The sequence below is a fragment of the Convolutriloba macropyga genome, chromosome 1 (genome assembly GCF_964194025.1).
Source record: "Convolutriloba macropyga chromosome 1, txConMacr16.3, whole genome shotgun sequence".
Classification (NCBI taxonomy): domain Eukaryota; kingdom Metazoa; phylum Xenacoelomorpha; order Acoela; family Convolutidae; genus Convolutriloba; species Convolutriloba macropyga.
The window spans coordinates 51,539,831-51,563,732 of record NC_134468.1 but is presented as its reverse complement, the minus strand read 5'-3'; the positions used below and the strand labels follow the sequence as shown (position 1 = coordinate 51,563,732).

Here is a 23,902-nt window from a genome sequence, read left to right as displayed (position 1 = left end):
CAACGCAAAAATCAATCATTATAACGTCCTCTATCATGGCAATGTACAATTGAATTTCAACCATGGCATTCTTTCCCATAAAAATCATCTAATGTTTCCACTTCAAACGTCTAATGGCTTTTTGTGAAACTAATCAATTCAACAACTGAAGCTATAAGTTGAGTAATTGGTTTAAAAATTCCAAGAGCAGTACTGGCCTACTACAAATAGGTAAACCAAACTATAACTTGAATAATCATTACCGTTACCAAACATATTAAGGATAATGGTTTTAATTATTTCCGAATCATTTGAAGTTTCATGTTGCATTAAAGGAATTTGGTCGAAACACTTTAATGAGCCTAAAGATTTTCACAAGGGTGTGTTTGATTGCTTTAGGAATAATGTTGTTGAGTTCAGAATTGATTTCTTCTTTTCCCAATATATGCACTCAGGAGAATAATTCCGACTGTATACAGAAAAATCAATTTTCAACGATTTTGTTCTGAGTCATATTCAATATTCGTCTATTCTATTTGCAAAATTCAATCCAAATCAAATAGGAAAAGGAACTGAATTGGGCTGTCGAAGCTTGTTTTCATTTAAAAAAAAACTTGATTCATCCTCCGATCTTAAAATGAATCTCTGCATACTACCTATTTTGCTACTTTCTGAAAACAGGGCTGCCGCATACTGTCATCACATCCTAAATAACAATCAGTCTGCCTTCTCAATCTCAGATTTAAATTTGCCAACAGCAAGCTTTTACATACACGAGCGAACCCAAAAATGTTTACCCAAACAATTTCAAAAAGCAATCGAAAAAGAATTTTTCGGAGAGGGGTTCTCCAGCACAATTCTATACCAAGAATTGTCCGGTTAATAATGTACAGCCGTGCAAAGGAAAAGTCTAAAGAGGTTTACCTTGACAATTTTATGAAGGACCCGAACAAAGCGCAATAGGGTTCAATCACTTCGAAACTTTTAAAGTTCAATTAACTTCCTTCTTTATTTTATAGAATTTTTGATGCTGCCTTCCTCAACCACAATAACAATGATCTCTATTATATAGGTCATTGATATAACCAATAAAATTTGTTTTTGATAAACTTGTTTTTTGAGAAAACTGGGTCAAATAATTTTTTTTTCCACTTGAGAAAATTCATTGGAAATAATTATACGTCTATCGTTTCGTTTGTTCCACTTTTCATTCTAGTGATATAAACAAAATGATATCACTTGCGTAGTTTATTTTTTGTATAGAACTCTGTCCTTATTTAGGAGTCTATCAACGCCTAGATAGCAAAATGTGAACTGCTTCTGAAGCAGTACTTTTCGGCAGTGTCTGTCAATTGGCAGACAATTAAAAAAAATTATGGGCGGGGTCGAAATATTATGTGCCATTGCACATAAGCGAGGCTGCTGGTTTGCATTTTCAAGCTTGGTAGCTGAAAAAATTCTAACTTCAAAACAAAGATTATTAACCTCAAGTTCCTTACTTTAAATGACAATATGGAGGAGTAATTTTCTGAACATGGAGCAAAGGTAAAATATATAACTTTTGTCTTGCAAATAGTGTCCCTGAAGTTGCCAACTATCCGGAAACAAATTTTTTTATTCGAAATGTTGCGTTTGGCAACTATTTTCTCCACAGCTTGAGACCTGATAAATTGGATCAAATTTTGAAAAATATTAATTTGTGATTACACTTTTTAGGAAATTTGCTCCCAAGAAAAAAAAATGATGAAAGATACCTGCACATAAATAATTTAAGCTACAGAGACAAATCTATCACATTGTGTCAACTTTTTCGTAAGTTAACTTTTTCTGTGATGTTTTGACAAAAAAACTGCAATTAGAAAAGATCAAAGAGAACTTTTGAGTTAGAAGTTAAATTCAGTGAGATAATCAAAATCTCGGCCGCTCTAAGAAAAATTTAATCTTAGAAGAATAATAAACCAATTATGAGTTGATTCATGAAATGTTTAAGTTGATCACAAATTTGAATTTGACCCCATGAAAGTGCTATAACAAGCGCATAGTTGTCAGAATCCTCTTTCTCTTTTCATTTTTTATATCTTGCAAAAAAAAGCAAACCAGAAAAATTAAGTTTTTTATCGAGAATCTAAATGGGCTCATTAATAATAATAATGATAATAACAATAATGAATTTAACCAAGCTTGGTTTTTACCAGATTGGTAAACCCGTATATGGGGCATTAGAATTTATTTTTTATGACTAAGTTTCATCTTATGAATCGTAGGAAGGTGACCATCCATATGGATAAAGTTCATATCGTAACTTTTACGCCGACGAATTCATTGAAAAATTTCGTAATTCCACTTTATTTTTGGCTGGAGAAGCAAGAAGGTCATAACTAATAATTGGTATCTCGGGTTGAAGTTTCTCTGATTTCATACAAGGATCATATATGATTTCATACTGTCCATACTTGATTTCTTAGTACGATCCTTGTATGAAACCAAAGAAATCATATATGATCCTTGTATGATTACCAAGAATCATACATCTATTTTTTGAAAATCTTTAACTATTTATGTTTTTTGTTTTATTCCGTAGGGCATCACCTATATGATACCCCGGCATCACTTTGTGATCCGCCAAAAGACCCTAACGTACAATATCAATTGCAAGTTGGGCGCAAAAGAAAAGAGTAAGTCCAAACAAATAACAAAATTTTTGACAAACTCTGAGGCCATTTTATGCACATAAATGCTCATTTATAAAACAAATTAATCAAGAAAAAAAACTGCAGATCACGTCAAATTCGTTTTCTGAATACATTTAAACCACAAAGTTATTCTTTTAGCGCAAACAAAGAATCAAATGTAGATTGCACATGCGATATAATAATTTAATAAGTCCTCTGACTACATTATACGAGAAATTGTGGCACCAGTCAATGTATTAAGTGTCATATATGACCTTGTATGAAATCCAAGAAATTTTTTCAACTTCTATGGAAAATCAAAATTAAACAGTTTTTAGTCTTGGAATTTGTATGATTCTTGTATGATTTCTAGGAAATCATATATGGTCCTTGTATGACTACCAAGAATTCATACAAATCATATATGACCTAGTATGACTACTAAGAATCATATATGACCTAGTACGAAATCAAAGAAAGTTGTATGATCGTTGACCCGGGATCACTTTTCTGTCTTTTAGATGACTTGTGGTTGCAATTTTATTCCTGACGTGAACTGTCACAGTTGTTCTTAAAACTCTTTTTATTTTTTGCTGTGATGGAGTAAAATTGAATTTTCTGAGCCATTCACGGACTCGCTGTCTTGTGCTATTCGAGAAGAACATTTTATTCTATATTTAGTTAAGTGAAAGTTAGTTAAGTGAAAGCGAATAAGTTCTACAAGGAAAATTAAGCATCCAAAAACGATACAAAGGGCGAAAAAAATTTACCGCTACAGTTGCGATGGTACATATGTGTAGTATATTTCATTTGATTTTGCAATTTAATTGCGTGTCAGGCAATATTTTTGTCATAAACTCACGTAAACGTTGACGCGTGTATGCAAACATACACAGCTAATAAGCAAAATTATGTCAGAATCAAAGCAATTAAACTCTAACACGGTTTATGTCATGAAATATTGCATTGAGAAGCTGAATTTATAGCTAATACCATTTTCATATAGTTAAATCCATTCAATACTATCTTGCCATTGAACGCATTTTGGTTTATTCCGGCTGATATTTTTGATATTTTCCCTGTTAAGTTCACGTTTTGTTCTGGATACTAATCTCAGCAGGTGGAAAATACGTGCTTCCATCGTTTTTGGGGAGAGTGAGGAACAAGTGGGAGCACTATTCTACGTCATAATCTATTGTTAACAGCTTTCATTATAACTAAATTTCTATTATAAAATAACTACATTAGTTAACATTCCCTGTTCATTACCACTTACTGCGTGCCATAGAATCTGTGCACCATATTTGCTAAACTTTTTGACTCCTGGCGTTTTCGGTGGAAACTTTTAAAAATTAAACTACGCTGTAGCCATTTTGTCAGCGCATCACAGTTTTTTAATTATATTTTGTAGAGCACAAGAAGGCAAAACTCTGCGAGATATATTACATTAGACTAAGTTGCAAAATTGGTGCTCAAAGCTAAAGATGAAAAAATGTGGTTTGAATTTTACACGCTTGAAGTGTTTTTTCGTTTTCTAGATAGATAATGATGGTCTCGTTATAGCGCTTCATTATCATTGAATAGCTCACACTGCTAATACATAACATTATTATTCCTTTTAATGTATTTTGCCTTATTTGATTCGATTTCTCGAAGAGTTTAATGTTACGACCCCACTTTAGTGGGGGGACTATATAATCAAATGAGTTTTTTGTTCGTTCAATTTTGGCCGGTCCATATATTCATAGTAGAGGGTTGTGAGTGGTATCATTTGAAAGTCTGCTCAGTGAAGAGTTATAATTGAAAAGATTTTTTGAATTTCGTTTTTTCCAAGGATTCATCGAGGTTCAAAGTTTCGCGGGTAGTTGACCGGTTTCCCTTGTTTTTATTCACATTTTCCGTAATTTTTCACTAATTTTTTGTCAATTTCGCTAAAATTTGTCGGTTTTACCGTTAAAGATTGAGGATGGCTGCCGAACGGTAACAATCGAGTTTTTTTGGCTAAAATTTTTGTCAAACATGTCTTGTAAGAGAATTCTTGAATTAAAATATTGCCCGTATTTGGCTAATTTACCTATTTATGTATCCAAAATGCGTCATTTATTTTAGATCTATAGAAAATTTTCATTTGCCAAAGCCTCTATATTTGCAGCAATTATTATTTATTTGGACGTGCAGCTGTATTAAGGCTAGTTTTTTCTCTTTGCGGACTGTTACAATCAAAAATTGTTCGGATTATTTTGGGGCGCGATCTTTTATTCAAAATAATTTTGCAATTCGTGTTTTCTTTTATGTTAGTTACCGGCTGACAATGACTTGGAAAAAAATGTTTAATTTTTGAGGTTCTTTTTTGTTTATTTGCTATTTTATCACAACAATTGCAGGTTCAGGTGGCATATAAAGTATGCTTAATGGAATATATTTAAAAATTTCTGAATTTTTTCTGGTTTTGAATGGCTGCGACACCGCTCTCTCGCAAAACTTTTCCGATTTTTTTTTACTTTTTAGCAGTATTTGTGGTCTTCTTAGAGATTTTTCAAAATATTTCTGATATTGAAATATCTCAATGCCTTTCCTTAGAAGTGTAGATTAACCAGTTCAATCTTTCGAGTTCGAATATAACGGTTTTAATGACTTTCAAAAAAATAAAGAATTTTCTAACCTAACCTATTTTGTTATTCATTTTGTAACATTCATCGTGTAACATTTTCACCTTATTGACAGGTCTTATGGACTTTTTCCTGAACTCTACAAGAAATTTTTCTTGGTAATGTGTTTTTGTTGGTTATAGTTTAAATAGTTTCAATACTAGTTTCGTAAAAAAAAAGTTGGCAAAAATTTGAGTTCTGTCCGAATCTTATGTTTTCGTAGCCTGTCGACTTAGCTCTCTAATAACACGCTTATTTGTTTTTTAAGGGAGATGCAAGCTGATCTGTTTTTCATTTTATTTGAAAGCTTATTGTTTTTATGATTTTTAAAAGAAAATTGTTTAAAAAGCAAATGAAAGAATTTTTGAATGTTGTTATTTTTTTTACTTCTGTCATCATGTAGCTTTTATTCTGAATGACAGATTTGATCATCTTTTTAGCGAGCTATAAAATTCCACCTTTGTAGGTTTTTTATTTTTAACTGATGCTTTATTGGTTTTGATACCACGCATTTTTAAGTGAAAAAAGCGGTTTCCGTAAATTTGCCCATATATGAACCAATGGGACAGAGAGGATAGAGTAGTGTAAAAGCTTTGTATGTATTTGCTCATCAGATTACTGTTTTGCTTTTTTTTACACTGATCTGAAGAGGCAAAAAGAAAATTTATGCAAATATGCACCGAATAGCATTAAAATGATGGTAAATTCTGTAAATAGTTAAAATTTGAACAATCTATTGAAGCCGTTTTTGTTTTTCCACTGCATCACGCTTACCGTTCGGTGATTTTTAGAGACTTAACCTGGAGTCTCGCGAAAGTCCGTTGACATATAAAATTCCGACGTCGCTCATCCACATTGTTGACTTAACTGTCGAAAAATGAGCAAGAGATAGAAATTCATGTATTGTTCACCAAAGCACTAAACTAATAAAGCAAGGCCATTTGAGATGGTCAACGGAACCGGCCATTAATGAGAAATCGAGATAAGGCAAAATAAGATGTCAAATAACAAAAAACATTAATGACATCCAAAACTCGGTGTTTTTATATAAATGAAAACACAATAACACAATCAAAATGGCACGAGATAAACCTAAACAAAACAACTAGGCTGCAATAAAAAAATTGAAGTTTGTCCTCAATGAGACAACAAAAATATTTTGTTAAAAAAGCAGAAAATGCAAAGTTGGAAAATAAACTTCCATTTTTGAAAACGATAAATTTCTAAGTGATTAAAACCATTAGGTGTTACAAGAAATCATTAAAAAGATTCGTTTATTCTTCATGAGGTTTAATTGAGCAAGCAATTGAGACCTGTATTTATCCAGAATATGTCATACGACTAGAAAAACAACGAAAAAAAAACAATTTTTTTTGCAAATCAAATAATTTAACATGAAAACGCCGTCGCAGCCGTTAAAATCACGAGCAATTCATTGTGAACTTTATATTGCGAATTCTTTCAACACCAAAAGGACCTTCTCATTATTGTGATATTGTGGCCAGGAAACAGAAAACATCAAAAACTTTTGATTTTGCTATTGTGTTTTCTTTAAAAAAACATCGAGGTTTGCTTGTCATTAATTTTTGTTGTTATTTGGCATTTAATTTTTTTCTTTTCACGAATTCTAAATAATGGCAGGTTCTGTTGGCCTTATAACGCGGCATTTTTTGATTAGTTTAGTGCTTTGCTAAACAATACGTGAATTTCTATCTCTTCATCATTTTTAGCCAGTTAAGTTAAAAAAAAAGTGGATGAGCGGCGTCGGAACTTTATGTGCAAATGCACTTTAGCGAGAATACTTGTTAAGCCTCTAAATTATCAGAGAACGGTAAATAGTCGAATGCAAATGAACGGTAAAGAGTGGTATGCAGTGGAGACGCAAACGAAAGTTCCAAAGGTATTCCATATTTTAACGATTTGGCCCAGTTTACAGAGTTAATCATCTTTTTAATGCTATTTGGTGCATATTTACATAAATTAGTTATTTTGCCTTTTCAGATCAGTGTAAATATAGCAAAAATAGTGATCAGATGAGCAAATACGTACAAAGTTTCCACATTACTCTAACTGATCAGTCCCATTTTATTATACATTTTTCGAAGACTACTGAAGTAACAATCGTTGAATTTAATATATATGATTTTGGATCAGTCAGACGCTTAAAATATCAGAAGAACATTGATATGGTTTGTTAGCAAAAAAAGGTGGAATTCAAAACTTTTTGTTCAATGATTTTTCAGCTTGCTGTCGTGTTCTACATATACACATCCAACAAGACACTCCAGCTGGGCACAAAGTTTTTGTGATGTATCTAGAAATTTCGTTAATAAAATTATACGTTTTCTGGGCAATGTTTCCGAAGAGTTATTTTTCTAAATTTGACGTTGACAAAGGTTTTTGTTTCAACTTTTTTATTTCCACGCTAATGATAATTTGAGTCTTTTTTCTTAACTTAAACTATAAATAAAAGAACTCAAACAGACTAAATACTACGAGCATTTTCATGGAATTTTTGCGTCCCTTCCAAGTGTTGTAGTCTCTTCTCACTGAGATTTTAAAACACTGGCGCGAAAATCTCTGGCTTGACACTCAAAGGTTTTTTTGCTGAATTATTTCTAAGAGTGACCGGGAATTTTCGGGGAACTTATTTTAGGTGCCGACCAATGTTGCTCGTTGAATTCGCTTACTTCTTATTTTGTTAGGAGTTCTTTATAAACCGAAAAGCATTTCCCAAAAAGTGGTGTCTGCTTTACAAAGTGTCTTGAGTCAATTCCACTATAATTTGTAGCTAAAAAAACTCAAGAGTTCTCTTTTGTTAACCTTCTTATAGGTTACAACCTCTATTGAATTTTTTTTGGTATTTGGAAAGGGCTGGCCAAGCAAAAAATGCAGTTTCTTTTCGCACTCTTCTTTTTCGTTTCCGGACGGTTGTCTTTCAGACAAGATGTTGATAGGATAATTTGTGATAACGTTGAAAAATGTTAAGAATAAGTTAATTATAATAATAGAGACAACTTTTTTTATGATAACTCGAACAAAATTGTTTAACACGTACATGTCAATTGTGTGGCAAAGTTTAGTGCCAACTTGCATTTTTAGACGCTTGTTTTTTATTAACTAATACGAGATAGTAGGGCCATTTATGACGACCAGAGTGAATGTATTTTACGGCGTAATGTCGCACTACATAACAGCATACAATTTTCAACGTACTCGTGAAAACAAGAAAAATGTTTTTGCTCAAGTTTCAGTTGTTCTCTTCTTAAGATAGAGAGGAACGTCGAAATATTTCAGCAGCTGAGAAGTATTATTGGGTGTGTGAACATACCTCCAGAATGACAACATCTCTAATTGTTACATGTTTAAAATGGTATATAATAAAATTAAAACACTCACGTGCACTTTTTAAAATGCCGAAAGTCTGCAGTGCCAGAAGTTAATATGCCAGAAGTTGACTTCCGTTGACTTTCTTCATTTCAAAACGTGCGCGTTTCGTGTTTTAAGCATGGTTAAGTGACTCCGCAGAAGTCACTTTGAAATTCTACCAAAATCTCGAATCGCTTCGCGGTTCTCTATAAACGCCAGAAGTTACTACGTAAATATTTTTCATGTCATCTCCACGAGTACGTTAAAAATTGTATGCTTATGTAATGACTAGTCTGGCCTAGTCTGAGGTTATTTAACTAGCTATAATCAGCGCAAAAAAGGCATTAGGTTTTAAGTTAAGGGAGGTTTGTTCACATGACAATATACCAAATGCCCAAACTGCCAATTGCACTAGCTAAATATTATGTTAAATAATCGCTCTGGTAATTTCAATATTAGAACAAAATATCGGATATATTTTGGGTATTTTATCACATTGGGTATTTAGTCCTAACACCTAAGGGTGACAAAAAATACGAAATTTTGTTTCTGGGAGGGGGCATGGGGAAATGGTTTCCATTTATTTCCAGATTTTTCGGTATAACTCTTTAATAATAATAATTATAAATTGTTTCAATAGAAAAAAACATCTTAATTTTGTATATTTACATCAAGACACAATCAATATCACCCTGAGAGATCTCTATTAGGCCATGAAGGCCTGTTTTCAAGTGTCTCAAGTGGAAGAGAAATGACTATGGTTGTTGCTGACAAGAAAAACGAAAATAAACCTTTGTTTAGCGAACAAAAGTATACCCTCATAAAATTCTGACCTTTGACTGAGGTGAGCAGCATTTGTGGCGCAGTGCTCTTTATAGTGAATCGGTAATATATGAGTATTGAATGCGGTATTTTGCAAACTACATCATTAATTCATCCTTATAGTTATAGGGATCAGTATTTAGAGCACACAGAATGTTAAACACATTTCGGATGTGAAACTTCATTTGAAGAGGCATAATTTTTCTAACTTGTTCAGGTATTAACTTTTGCGTTGTTGTGATGCAATTTACACAGTGCTTCAGGATGCTTTACCCGGTTGTAAAGTGATTTTCCGGTTAATAAAATTATTTGGTAAACTATTTTGTTAAAATTATTAACAAATTAAAGTTATTTGGTTAAACTATTCGGTTGAAATTATTTAAAACTAAAATTATTTGGTTAAACCCTGTCATGGTTGTAATTTAAATTAATATAGTGCTTTAATTGTTTTATTTCGTACCCATCTTGTTAGTTAACTTCTTTACTTGCTGTCTTATGTTTCATCAACTCCCTCTCATTAACTGAGTCGAAAAGAACCACGGCCTTACTGACTTTATCATATTCTGGGAAATGGACCCTGTGCTTTCTGTTCTTTAATTGAGAGTGTAGCCGGAGGCTCAAACGTCATAAGGATAGAAGGATGAAGGTTATTCTTGTCTTGTTGGTCAGGTTCGTCTCATTTCATTGCTTAGAGCTGTCTTCATATCTTTCATCTTAATCCCAATAGACGTCAACAATCAATACAAAACCAACCCTGATTTTCTTGTTGCGCTTCAAAAGTTGGCTACTACCTCTTAGAATATCTTAACCGAATTATATATGGAAATTTTTAAAAAAGTTACTTATTAGTTCAAAATTTGGCGAGGTCGGTAAGCTCAAGTTTTGTGGTTTGTTTTTGTTAAAATGAGATGCGAGAGGTAACTCATCCGGGAGGGACGGGCATTTCGAGTTAAATGCCAAAGTAACCTCATCACTTTTTGCCACATTTTGCCTATCGAAGGAAATAACGCCAGGGAATGTGTACTTTTTGACCAAAATTTCTCTTCATAACCTATCAGCCTTTAAATGTGATGTGCCACCGCAGTCATCATCTTCGATTGACAACATGAAATTCCTTCAAACAATATTAAAAAGAAAGCTGTGAGCTCATTGTCACAGTTACACATATTCAAATTTTCACACATTTTAAATTTTCGAAACACGATAGACATTGAACAAAACAGCTTGCGTGAGTCTGTGTGTTGCGCAGAATGTTCCAACATACCTCTCAAGGTTGCAAAAACAACTTTTGCAAATTTTCCACAGAACCGTTGGGAACGGGAGTATCCGAAAGCAACTTAAAAGCATTAAAGCATTGGAGAAAATTACTTGTTTTGTTTGAATAAAAAATATATGGTCTTTTTTGGCAGACAAAAACTCTTTGCCACAATCTAGAAAGATGAGTGTAGTACAACTTGAAACACGAAGACAAACAAATCCATTCAAACCAACACATAATACACATATTAAACAAAAACACGATAACAAAAAAAAATCTTGAAAAAAATTTATTTTAAGTCTTTGCAACTTCTTTCGTTTCTTCTAAAAATACTGTTACTAATTGTTTGTAACCTTGTTTGAGTGAAAAACAACGATATTCCCCAAGTTGGGTACAATTTTATTAGAAGAAAAGAAAGAAAATGCAAAGACTTAAAATAAATATTTTTCAAGGTTTTCTTTTGGTGTTCGTGTTTTTTTGTGTAATATGTGTGGTATGTATTGGTTTGAATGGATTTGTTTGTCTTTGTGTTTCTAATTGTATTTTCTAGAATCTGGTGAAGAGTTTTTGTTCCTGTCTGCCAAAAGGCGGCACATATTTTTTGGTTCAAACAAAAATCATTTTATCCAATGCTTTTAAATTTTTTCATTCTTTAGCTTTGAGTCAGGAAGAGATTCTTGCGTCAGGAAGAGAAATTTGTCAGGAAGACTCTTGCATCAGAAAGAGACTCTTACTTTGAGTCAGGAAGAGAAATTTGTTTAATGCGTTACTTGATTTTCTCAATTGTTGGTTCGTGGCATTTCTTGATTTTTTGTATGCATTATAAGCAGGGACATCTGCTTCCTCCTTCCAAATATTAAAGACATTTTTTTATTAGTAAGATTTGATAACTCTTTGGATATCCGCCTCTTTGAACTTTTTGTTATTTCTACAATTTTTAAAGGAGCTAAAGTTGTTCAATACATTTTTCAACAAATCTGAAAGGAATTGAAAGGTGGATTTTGCATCGTTTTGTTAACAAATTTGTGTCCAATCTGTCGATGCTATTCTTTTACTTTTTTGAGCTCTCGCAAAATTTCTGTTGTCTCTGTAAAAAGTATTGCGCCATACTGTTTTCATTATCAAATTCCAAAGACGAAAAAAATTATTGTGAAAAATGATCATTTCCAAACATTTGTTCCAATACTATTGTATGGAAAATCTGATATTTGGTTTATCAGCAGTGAGCAATTAGACTTTCATTTTTTCCCTTTGTCCAAGTTGGTTGACTTGTTTTTACGATGTCTAACCAATTATTGGAAGCAAACTCTGTTAAAAGTTGTTTCTATTGTTGAAAGTGGTTTAAATTGTAGTCTCCGAACAATATAATGTTTATCTGTTATTGTATATGCTCCTGAGATTTCGGATGTCAATTCATCAAGAAAAAATTCTCCCAGGTTTTTATTAGAACATAAACGTTTATGAGAAGTTTTTCTTTAAATGGTTCTTGTACTTCAACCCAAAACAATTCAAACATGTCTTAATTGAAATTATAGCGCTCCTGGTATTATATTTGAAAGTATTTGGTATCCATATTCCTACTTCACCACCTCGCGACAACTGTCTGCCACTAACCGCATTCTGCCACTGACCAGATGGAAAAGCACCAGTTTTGGGTTTAGATTAAATAAAACTATTACAATCACGTAGAATAAGGTAAAAGTGGTTTAAAATTTTGCCACCAAACAGCAGAAATGATAGTTGATGAATAATTAAAACGACAGTTGTTTCTTTTGGATTGATTCAGAAGATGAATGCATTCGGTCCTTTTGCGTTCCGTTTGCATAGTGCTTTAAGTTGTTGCCTTTTGAAATGGCGAAACAGTTTCTCTTGTCCATAAGTGGTTTAAAGTAAGTCGCATGAAGTTACAACACAAGCGAACGTTCGAAAAAGGACAGATGCGCAAATGATGTGCATATGCTGCTCTGCTTATCAGTGCGTATCCCATTTATAGTCAGTCCCATAAAGTTGCAACGCTATCAAACGTTGAAAGGTCAAAGTTCAAATTTAAAACATGGAGATATCGAGCAAAAAACTGCCCATTTGCATGCCCCGAGCTTTTCGAACGTTCGCTTGCGTTGCAACTTTATGGGACTTACTATACATTCTAATGGAGTTTTTAAACTCTTCTGTCTGAAACTTGAACTTTGACATTTGAACTCAACGGAGACGTTCACTTGAGTTGCAACTTAATAGGACAGACTATAAATGGAAGGAGATCATTTTAGTTTGAGTTAAATGTCTATTTGGGAAAAATCTTCCCGAGCTGCTGAAAAAGAAGACATCTATGATGACAAATTGAAAGAGTAAGTTGATCAAAATTTTTCGAGAAAAAAAAACTTTTATACAGTTATTTCATTTTTTTGTGGCTACGTAACTCATTTCGATACTGAGCTATCTTTCGTCCTCTTCTTACCTAATCTTGCCCAAATATGTCCCCAATTTGTTCCTTCACCTCCTGTGTAAATTTTAACAGTCTGCTTTTAACATTTCCATAAATGTGTTGTTTATAAAAAGGTTCTCTCGTTATTATTTTTTAAGTTGCGACTAGTTTCAAATGTTGAATTTCTGAACCATAAAATGCTGAAAATGTTATTTGTCCGTGTGGTTTAATGAATTTTGATAATGAAAATGGTTTATGTTATTATGGCAGCCCTCCAACATTCTCTAGGACCTCCAGTTACATGTTATATTTTTTTATTTAGCAATGTTGTATAAAAAGAGGTAGTGTGCTTGTGGGGAGGGGGTAGTAAGGTATTTCTAAGTGAGAGAATTAAGCATTATTCTCTGATATAGGTTTGCAATGCAATGTGTACAATTACTGTGCGATCAAAGGTCCAAAACTGGGTCAGGCTCTGTTTTGTTGTCCACAGTACTTGAGTGCGGAGTCATAAACTGTGGGACTTCAAAGTCATTTTTTAATGGAATGTGTTGTGTGTGTTGCAGGTGCCTGCAGAATCGGACGAAGGTGCTTCGGGTGCTCATTTACTTCCTCCTCGCACTCTCCATTGTCGGATCCCTTCACATGTTCATCTCCTCTGCGGTCAGCGAGAATTCAATGAACAGAACCCTAAAAGCCAAACATCACTCCTCATCCTTGACTAACACCCCAAAGTCATCCAACACTGAGGACAACTCGGATGATGTGATCCGAGGCAGATCACGTGATGAGGAAACGGAAGAACAGCGCAATTCTGATCACTCTCGCTGGTCAGATTCCCTTTCCTTATTTGGAAAGGATGACGTCATCAGATCGGGCGTCCTTAGCAAGTCGCAGAACGTGGTCAACATTTCAAAGTTTTTTTGGGGCTCAGATTTAAGAATGGAGCGGTCAGTTGACGAATCTAGAAAGTATTCCTCAGCGATGCATATAAATTCATTGCCAAAGGTAAAAGAGAAGGGCAGTAAAATTTTGTTTACAAACGCCAAACACAATTTCTTCAATAGCGAAGAGAGCTTTTTGATTTCGCAATTTGATTTGTGTCGAAATGTTTCCTTGAAACAACATCAAAAATTGGTGCTATTTCTCATTCCCTCAGAACCGAAGAATTCGCTGCGCAGGGAAATCATCCGAAGGACTTGGCTCAACATCACCAGAAATCTCACTTATGACAAGTACGTGCTGCTGCAATTATTCGTGTTAGGAAAGACTCCTGACGCAATCACTAACCCCACAAACTGGAGGGTCACTTTACAGTTGATGCAACTGGAAAACTCTATAAATGGCGACATGTTAGTTGGGGATTTTATTGAAGATTATTGGAACTTAACTTACAAGACAATGTTTGGCGTCACTTACGCCAACTTTTATTGCCAAAACGCAAATTATGTATTCAAAGTTGACGACGATGTCTTCGTACGTCCTGAGAAATTAGTACCCTTAATTGACGGCCTACCACAGTCTAACTTTTTTGGTGGTAATTGTATTAAAAAGGGCAAACCGCACCGGACGAAAAAGTCAAAATGGTACATATCAAAAACCGAGTACCCTAGATTGCGCTATCCCCCCTTCTGCTTCGGACCTGCTTATTTTTTCTCTGGAGATATTACATCACACTTGTTCAATGCCACTCTGGAATTACAATATTTCAAACTGGAAGACGTGTACATGGGGTTGTGCATTGAAAAAGCCGGCAAGACAGTCCAGTCTGTGAGCGGTGTCTCAAATACCTCCCCCAAGTATACGTATTGCGTCTACAAAGACTTAGCTTTAGCCCACGGAATCGAACCCACTAAATGGAGCATGTACTATCGTGATCTAACTAAAAGGGAACCCCAGAATATCGTATGCCCCAAAAAGACAACACGGAAAAGTAGTCGCCAGTTGCGGTAGCAAACGTGAAAGCTATTGTTGCCTCGTCTCAATTAGATCGTCAATATGATTTCGTTTTCACAACATGGTAGTTTCTAATTGCCAGTAATCAGCAATTGTTTTCCCCTTCTTGACAGTAACAGAGGTAATCTTCGATCATCTGGATTGAGAAACAATCATATTAAAAGCTCGCGAAACAATCTTTTCAACTTCAATCTAAGCTGTATAACTATAGGCAGTTACTTATTAACTAAGTTAATCATTGCTTCACTTACTGTATAGATTCTGACAATTTTATTTGAAAAGATTAACAAGATTGGTCAATATTTCAGTTTGATCCAAATCATATGGTGATAATACAATTGATAAATATATATTTATGTTCGCTTTATATTTGTTCAATCAAAAAATGCTTTTGTAGACACTGTGTTTTGGGCTCTTGTAAAATTAAAATATATTCCCAAACTGTAGGTTTTAGAAACTGGACCAAAACGGAAAATGCCACCTGGCTCAAGCACCATTTTTAATCTTGTTTTCTGAAACTTGAAGCCAAACATCTTAATTTATTAACGAGAGCTTATGCTTGAAAACGACCCATGCCATAAGCTGTTTATAAATGAAAACGCCAATGAGAACCAGATTTTTAATTACTTCGAAGCTGTAAATGGGTTATTTGCGGCCAACTGATTAAGTATTTCTGACTTCTCTCATATGTTCCAATACGGGTATGAACAAATGAAGGTTGTTCGAATATGAGATTCAGTTTCATTAAATGTATGATTAAGCACGTAATAATAATAGTTACTAACAATAATGACAAGCGTGATCAATTAAACTTGGCTTCGATTGAATGCATCTTTTGTTTTTGTTTTTCAAGCTATTCCCGACTATTGCTCAATTTCTCATTGAAAAATAATTCAATTAACAAACTCAGCCAGCCTCAAAATCCCCGGCCCCGTTTTCCATCGTGAAAGCATCATTTTGGTTTGTTAGTACAGGGGCGCTTGACTACTGGTCTCTTGTATACTCTGTCGTTCGTTCGAATCTTTGCTGATCCAAACACGCCGTAAGACCCACCATTGGTCTCCGTGACTTAATCCCTATTATTATATACTAAATTATCGCTGTCCTTGATCAATCAAACAAAATTGTCTTCTTTGTCATTTTGTTCCCGCAAATTGTCATTTCTGTCGAGTATTCAAAGTTGGCAAATAGTTTTTGCGAAATCTGTCCCAAATGAAATTTCTACATGCTTGAGTTTGTCAAATGAATGTTCGATAGTAACGAATTCTTCTGAGCATGGGAGATATCATAAGCAAACGTTCTTATTGATGATTTAAGAATGACTAGGAGTCAATGCTTCTAAATAATCACCATCTGAACTGACTGTAGTCAAGTAACTTGCGTTCAATGTCTTTTCCGCGACAAACACTTTGTTGCTGTTTGTCCTGTTCCCAAGCACTGCATATGTTGCTCTCTGCAACTAATAACCAATCGTTCGCAATTTCTTTCAAAGTTAGTTGCTGCTGTTGGCAGAAGTTCCATCACATCCCCTGTTGAATCAGATTTTCTGCGATCTCTTCTTTGTTCCATGCCGCTACGTTCTCTGCGAACTTCCCTTAATTTACAAAGTTTGTCCCGCTGTATGCAACGTACTCTGCTGATCCATTGTTCTTGGTTTGCCCCTTCTTGCAATGAATCTTCGTTGCATTGAGACCAACTATCTATGTCCAACTTGGGTACCACTTTTATGTTTTGGTCTAGGACAGCGCCATTGCTTTGCGCTTGTTCGCCCTATCTTTCGTCCAATCTTTCTGAAGGCCTAATGTGGTCCACTCCGACCTTAGTAAAGTCCGTTGAAGAACTTATGTGCTTTTCTGGTAAGATTACGAATCCTGTTATCGTTTGAACAATGTTTTTTTGCAGGTAACACACTTATTCTTGGTTGATTGTAAGGCGCTTTTTTGCCTAAGATCCATATCTTCTGCTGATTAATGTTGTCCACATGTTCAGTGCCTTTATGTTGTTTCTTTTGTTGATTTCGCTGGAATAACATAACTGCATGAGGTTTCCAAGTCTTCTTTCAGATTCGGTAGCAATGGAAGCTTCATTTCAGGCTGAATTTGGTTATATTTGAGCGTTAATTGGCCTTACAGGATGCACGGCGTTTTCAATTTGAGAGGTAATTCATTGTAACAGAGATTATACAGTTTTATGTAGACTTACAGGCATGGAACCTTCATTATTTGAGCAATTAGAGGAAAGCGTCTTTGTTTTGTCTATTTTTTCATGCTTCTTCCGCGTGTCTACTTTCATCTCCTAAAAGAACTGTTTTATAAAACAAAATAGCAATTCCAGTCTCTCTTTGTGTGATTTTCGATTAGCGTGGTTCTGACAAAACCTTGAGTGGCGTCTTCTGCTCGTCGCGAGTGCCAAATTTTTGATAAAAAGCTGTTCCACACTGTAACTTCCTGCTCTCCGGGTCTTGTATACGACACGGAATTGAGACAGCAGAATTTTTTTCCAGAATACTTTTCGTTCTATTGTTACAGATGATTTGTCGGGCCAGTTGTAAATTAATTGTTTGTTCAGATTTCAGAATTTTTTTTTCAAAGTTTTTTTTTATTATATTTCTTTTTAATTAAATCTGCGTGGTCTCCATTATCTAATAATCTTGGTTTATATTGATCTAAAATTTAAATGTTTGCTGATTATTTCTTTTTGCCAATCTTAAGGTTATCTCCGATCTCTGACATTTCTTCCTCTCTCCCTCAGCCTTTTAACTCTCGTTTTTTAATTTCCTCGCGTTAATGAACTGCGCTCAAGTACCCTCATGTTGATTTGCATTGCTTACGAAAATACTCCCCTCTCATTGGGTGAGTACAATAAGAATTCGGGCTTGTTTCTAATTCATCAAGAGATAGATTCAGCTCAACACAAGCGTCTAGGAAAAGTTATCTTCACATTGCGTCCCACACAATCGGGTCGCTGATTATCAGACAGTTCAACTAATTGCTGCGTTCAACTACGGAGCTCGCGACAACAGCATATTAGCTGATCCTCGTATGATGACAACAGAAAGTGACTGAACTGCTCTGTCGAAGGCAATGGATTGTCCCACTGACTGATAATTTCTGCTATCAGCTAACAACGACATGCGCAATAAGGCCTTCTTCAGAGTCCTCGACAGACCGCCCAAAACTTCAATTGCCAGCGGGATTTCAGAATAGGGCGACTCACCTTTCCAGAAAGCAGAAAGCCAGGCACCATCCATGGTCGTCCTTGACGTGCATCCTGTGATGAAGGACGCATTCCTCTTTCAATGTCGAAGTCCCCCCTGTAGCGATCTTTTTATGAATGAACGGCTAAAATTTGCTCTTGGGAAACAGTATCATCATACAAACAAAATTAATATTTTTGTTCCGGCCCACTTTAGTGGGGGAGGAAGTATGTACTCAACTGTTTTTTTGTTCAGTCTATTTTCGCCGGTCGATATATTCAGGGTACAGGGGTGTGAGTAGTATCATTGGAAAGCTTGTCAAGTGTACAATTTTGAAGGTTTTTCTGAATTTCGCTTTCGAAAAGTTACCAAGGTTCAATGTTTTGTGAACGTCAGCCTAACTTCCGTTGTTCACGTTTTTCGTAATTTTCGCCTAAATTTGATTAAATTTTTTGCTCGAAATATGATAAAATTGTTAAAGAAAGGCTCATTGGTTTTACGTTGAAAGACAAAAGGGAGTTGGTGAAATGAGCCAACTGTTTTGGCAATATTTGCGGCTAGATTTTTGAAAATCAGACATTTCAAAAAATGGCATCAAATTTGCCTACTTGAACAACTTTGTCAAGTTTGACCGCTTGTGCAGACATAAAAACTGCTAACACAATCTTCGTTTACTCCGATTTTAGTTCAATGTTTCTCCGGTTCCTTAGAAAACTTTCCGGAAATAACATTTTTGCGGTCTTTTGCTAATGTAAACCAATAATTATAAAAAACAAGTATAGTTTATTTTTATTTATTGTTTTCGTCTGACAGAAAAACTATGTTTTAGAATAATTATGTTCTTAACAGTCGGCAGCAATAGCTAAGCCAGTTTTTGTCCCATCGTTGATTTTGAAACGAAAAAGGATTCGGATTGCATTTTGGGTCTGATCGTTCTAATTTGCATTTAAAAAATCAAATAAAAACGTCCTATATGTTCAATTATGTTCCAGTAAATACAGATTGGGTAAAAATCACGATTTGTCCTAAAAATTTAATGAAATTTTCAGTTTTGCCAGAAGTTAACGTTCTTTTTGTCTCATAACTGAATCTGTTTATTCAAATGGTTTATGCAGTTGTTTTGAGGAGACTGAAGGAAACTCTTAAGGAAACTAATTCACTTGATGTATAAAGATTTTTCGTTAAAATAGCTCGATAATTACCCAAGTTCCAACTTTTTTATATGATGACTTTTTACTCAAATTTGCTATTTCGAATACCTTTGGTTCAATTTCGGTTTTAATTTCGGCAAATCAGCTATAAAAAGACCAGTTTCTGATCAAAATGCGGAATTTTACAGCTCAAAATTGATCGGATTGTAATGGCGCGCTGTTTGTTTTGTTAGGAAATAGTTTTGCTTTATTTGTTTTTTTTATAAGTCACAAGCCAGCTTGATTTGGAAACAAACATCAAATATTGACATGTTAAGTATACACTTATCGACAGGTCAATCGAAGGCCAATGAGCAATCATAATAATCTCAGAGAGAAGCATAAGCTTTTTGGGCTTCTTCAAAATTAGTGTAAAATTGTTTGTTAAGTTTTAAGTTCTACCTATAATCGTATGTAGTCTTTCGACTCAGTCTCACTGACATGTCGCACTAGCTTCCAAAGCAGCGACAGTTATCCACCACTTTTTATTTGAAATCTCTGTTGTTTTGCCTGGCGGTTTTAAAAGCTTCTGTTTTAATTCTGTTACCTGTTAGCGTAGTGTCTGCACACAAAGAGGTTGTGTTCATTTCAACTATAATCTAGCTTTCATTGCTTTCTTATTATTTAAATAACGTTTTTGATGTTGTTACTACGATTTTTCATACAATAATTTTTTCAAATTTTTTGGTATTTTCCTATGTTTGTGATAAACTTTTGCTGTGTTGTCTAGCCATCAGATTAACGGAACATATTGACAAGCCGCATTTTACAATATAGTAATTTAAAGGCGCGATTGGTTATGTTTCCCGTTTTTGTTTTTTGCTGTTCTTGATTTTTTGTAGTTGTTTAAAATTCTGGATACTGATAAGCCTCAATGCTACTGTATCAGTGCAGAGATGAAGCGATTGAACGGTTTAAATTGATAGTTAATGGCATTCCTTTTTTGAATTTAATTGTTTTTGAAACGTGTAAACGTATTTTCTCACTTGACCATTTTATTTTTTGCTTACTTGTCTGGTATTTTGCGGTTATTTAAAACAAATCCCGTTTCTCTTCCGGAGACATACAAGCCGGCTTTTATTAAATACAGTCCCGTTTCTCTTCTAGAGACATACAAGCCCGTTTGGCTAGTTTTTTCCAATGCTATGTTAAATTTTTCATTAATTTTAAAAAAATAGCTAAACAATGAGTTTTGGTCGTAAGTATTACTTTTCGGTTAATTTGAGATTGTTTTTCGTCTTGTTTTTTGTTCTCCTAAATGGCAGTTAGCATCGTCCTTCTAATTGGTTTTTGTTTATTTTGTATAGTGATTATAGTTCACCAGTTATTCTCGTACAGTAAGTGATTTTTTTTCTACCCGGGGTCGCCACTTCCTTGGTTCCATTCAAGGATCATATATAATGTCATATAAATTATAACGTATTTCCTATTACAATCCATGCATAGAGCCAAGAAGAAAATATATTATCATTGCATGGAATAAAAGAAAAGTAGGTCATATATGATCCTGGCATGAAACCTCGGAAATCATGTATGGTTCTTGCGGGAAAACTAGGATTTAACTCACAGTTCACATCTCAAAAGTCTTTTAAAAACCAAAAAACAGTTTATGGAGATATATGAGACCAGGAAGACCATATTTGACTCTTGTTTGAAATCCAGGAATAAATATATGATTCTTGCATGAAATTCGGGAAAACATATATGATCCTTGTGGGAAATCAAGGGATTAAATCACAAATAACCTCTCAGATTAACTCAAAAAACCCGAAAAAGCAATCTGTATAGAAATGTACTGTTTATAAAAATCATAATAAGAATAATAAAAAATGAATTCAAATCAAACATGGTTTCCACCATCTTGGTTTTGTCCCACTTAGCGGAGGTTCAAATATGATTAAGGTTTTCTAATGGATCACATCCAGAAGGATATCAGTAGTATCTGAACTTAAATATTGTTTCTGCCTCTAAGAATTTTTATCATTTCTGTCGTACTTTATTATTTTGCTGTGGTGATTCGCGGTGCGAGTATGCAGACGGAATGTTTATGAGCTATTCGCGGAGCGAGATCTACTTTTACTTTTGTTTCGCTTACTTGCGGAGCGGGAGAACAAGAGAGTTTTGCAAACTGAACTGAGTTACACAAATTAGGAAGAATGAATTTAACAAATTGGAGCCACTTGGGCACAACGTGAATACGTGATCAGACATGTCTGATCACGAAACGGGAAACTATCAGACAGTGGAATGAAATCATATGATAAACAAATTGAACAAAGTTAGTGAAGGTGAAAGTAAGGTGAAAGTAATTGAACTAATTTAAAGGCATCAAATAAATGTTACTGCAACAATTAAATAAATGAATAAATATATCACCAGGTATCACATACCCTTCACAGCAAGAAGAAAAATTGTAATATATAATTTTTCAGATATAATTAATAATAACAATATTTCTAAATTAATACAAGGTCCCCGGTTAAATAGATAATATCAATATATTTGCTGGTTATCATAACTAAAAATACGATGATTAATACAATATAAAATGTCTTTTCAGTTTTCGAGCTTTACAAGGTCCAATTTTCATTTTCAAAATCTTGTTCCTCTGCATCAAGAGCAGTCATTGTTCTAGCCAATGTCGGGGTGTCCATCTCTAGCAAAGGTATATTTCGTACCGCGGGAGGCGAGACAGAACCAATCTGGGGTGACACGTTTCGCTCTTCGGGTTGGGTTTCCAAGATTTGTTGCACTGATTCGACAACTGTGACAGGTGGTGCAAAATTTCCGACATCACCCGCTCGTCGGGGTTGTTTAGGTGGTGGTAGGATGTCTGATGCTGGAGGTGATGTTTCGAAACAATAATATGACGGGCTTCGCCTATTACGGTCTGATGATCGTGTTGAAGATGCTGTTGCGGGTGGATTGGTACGCGCATTTGTAGTCAGTTCGCTGATCGCGAGTGGAGGTTGTGGGTTTCAGATCGCGGCGAAATTTGGCAATTTTGGAACTCGCCCCCGCATCGCTCGTGAAATGTTTGAACGTTGTGAAGAGACTCCGCTGCCCGGCTCTCTCTTCCTGTGTTTCATTTTTTTATCACCCTTTTGCTTCCGGGTGAACTCTTTAATGTGGCTGTGGATCAGCTCTTCGACGACTTTCTCCCCAGAACGTGGCCCGCGTCTGTCAGCATATACTTTTAATGGAGTCTGTCTCTCCTGTTGGGTGCCGAATTTGGCAATATCGCTATTGCGGACGGTAACAATTTGTTTGCCCGGCTCCTTGATGGTCGATGTGGTCGGGCTTACTTTGAGGATGTGCGACCCCGGGGCGAGAACCTCATGAAGACCTTCTAGTTTCTTCTTGGATCGCCTTTTGCCGTGAATTTTGCGAGCCAAGTTTAACTCTACCGATCGTTCTTTTAGGGGAATGGGGCGGATTGCTTTTGTTTTGAGGAATCTGGGTTCGCCATCCGTGCTTGCCCTCTCTCTTGCGCTTGCTTCCGTTGTGACGCGTGTCATGCCCTTTTCGACTTCAATGTCGCTTCGGTAGCCACTTATCCATTTGTCATCGGGCAATATTTCCTCCGGCATCACTGTTTCTTCGTCTATATAGTGATTTATGATACCCTTATACGACAAATTCATCAAATTCGGTTTAGTTGCAATCACGCTTAGCGGGGTATTAGGTTTTCTCCCAAAATGTGCTTCGAATGGCGAGATCTTTGTTGTTCTTTGTTTACATATTCGCAATTGGTGAATGATTATCTTTAATGCATGCTTTACATGAAAGGCGTGTGCAGCTAATTTCTCTTCTTTGATACATGCGAGTCTATTCTTAATTGTTTGAATTAACCGTTCCACCAACCCAAAAGCACGGTGATCATTTACAGGCGCTTCAATAATTTCAATGTTGTTTTTATTACAAAAAGTCTTTACTTGATGTCCAATTAAACATTTAGCTTGGTCTAAACGGATAGATCTTGGAATTCCGTGAGTTTCGATGTACATGTCCAAAAACTTTAGAACATTTGGTCCATTAGCTTTTTCGTAGATATATGCAGTTGGATATTTAGGAAAACGGTCAATTGCTGCAAAAAAAAAATATACTTCATTGTTCTTTTCATCAAAAATTGGTCCCCCAAAATCGATTTGAATTTCCTGATTAGGTTCAACACATGGTATATGAGGAGTAAATTGCTTAGCGGGAATAACGGATATTAGATTATTACCAATTACTGTGCACGGTTTGCACTCAGTGGCCTTGACTATTAGCTCCCAATGCATGTAAGGCCACCAGCAATGTGTTGCCATACAAATCATGCCCCATGTACCCGGATGGCTGGCATGAATATCATCTATGAGTGCTTCGCGGAGCACGTTGGGGATAGCTACCT

General features: G+C 35.1%; 1 protein-coding gene across 5 annotated transcripts in view; it reads left to right on the top strand.

The window, feature by feature from the left end:
- Positions 1-15,567, top strand: part of LOC142340248 (beta-1,3-galactosyltransferase 5-like) — a 36,816-nt gene extending 21,249 nt beyond the window's left edge. For 2 of the 5 annotated variants that reach the window (XM_075390815.1, XM_075390807.1), the window contains exon 3: positions 13,734-15,567. In XM_075390815.1, the coding sequence (XP_075246930.1) occupies positions 13,734-15,120 (1,387 nt within the window). In that variant the 3' untranslated portion in view covers positions 15,121-15,567. Of the gene's footprint in view, positions 1-9,584; positions 10,160-12,593; positions 12,638-12,837; positions 13,094-13,733 lie in introns of those variants that run through there. The other 3 variants (XM_075390790.1, XM_075390800.1, XM_075390779.1) reach the window with 3 other exon arrangements.
- The last annotated feature ends 8,335 nt before the right edge of the window (positions 15,568-23,902 follow it).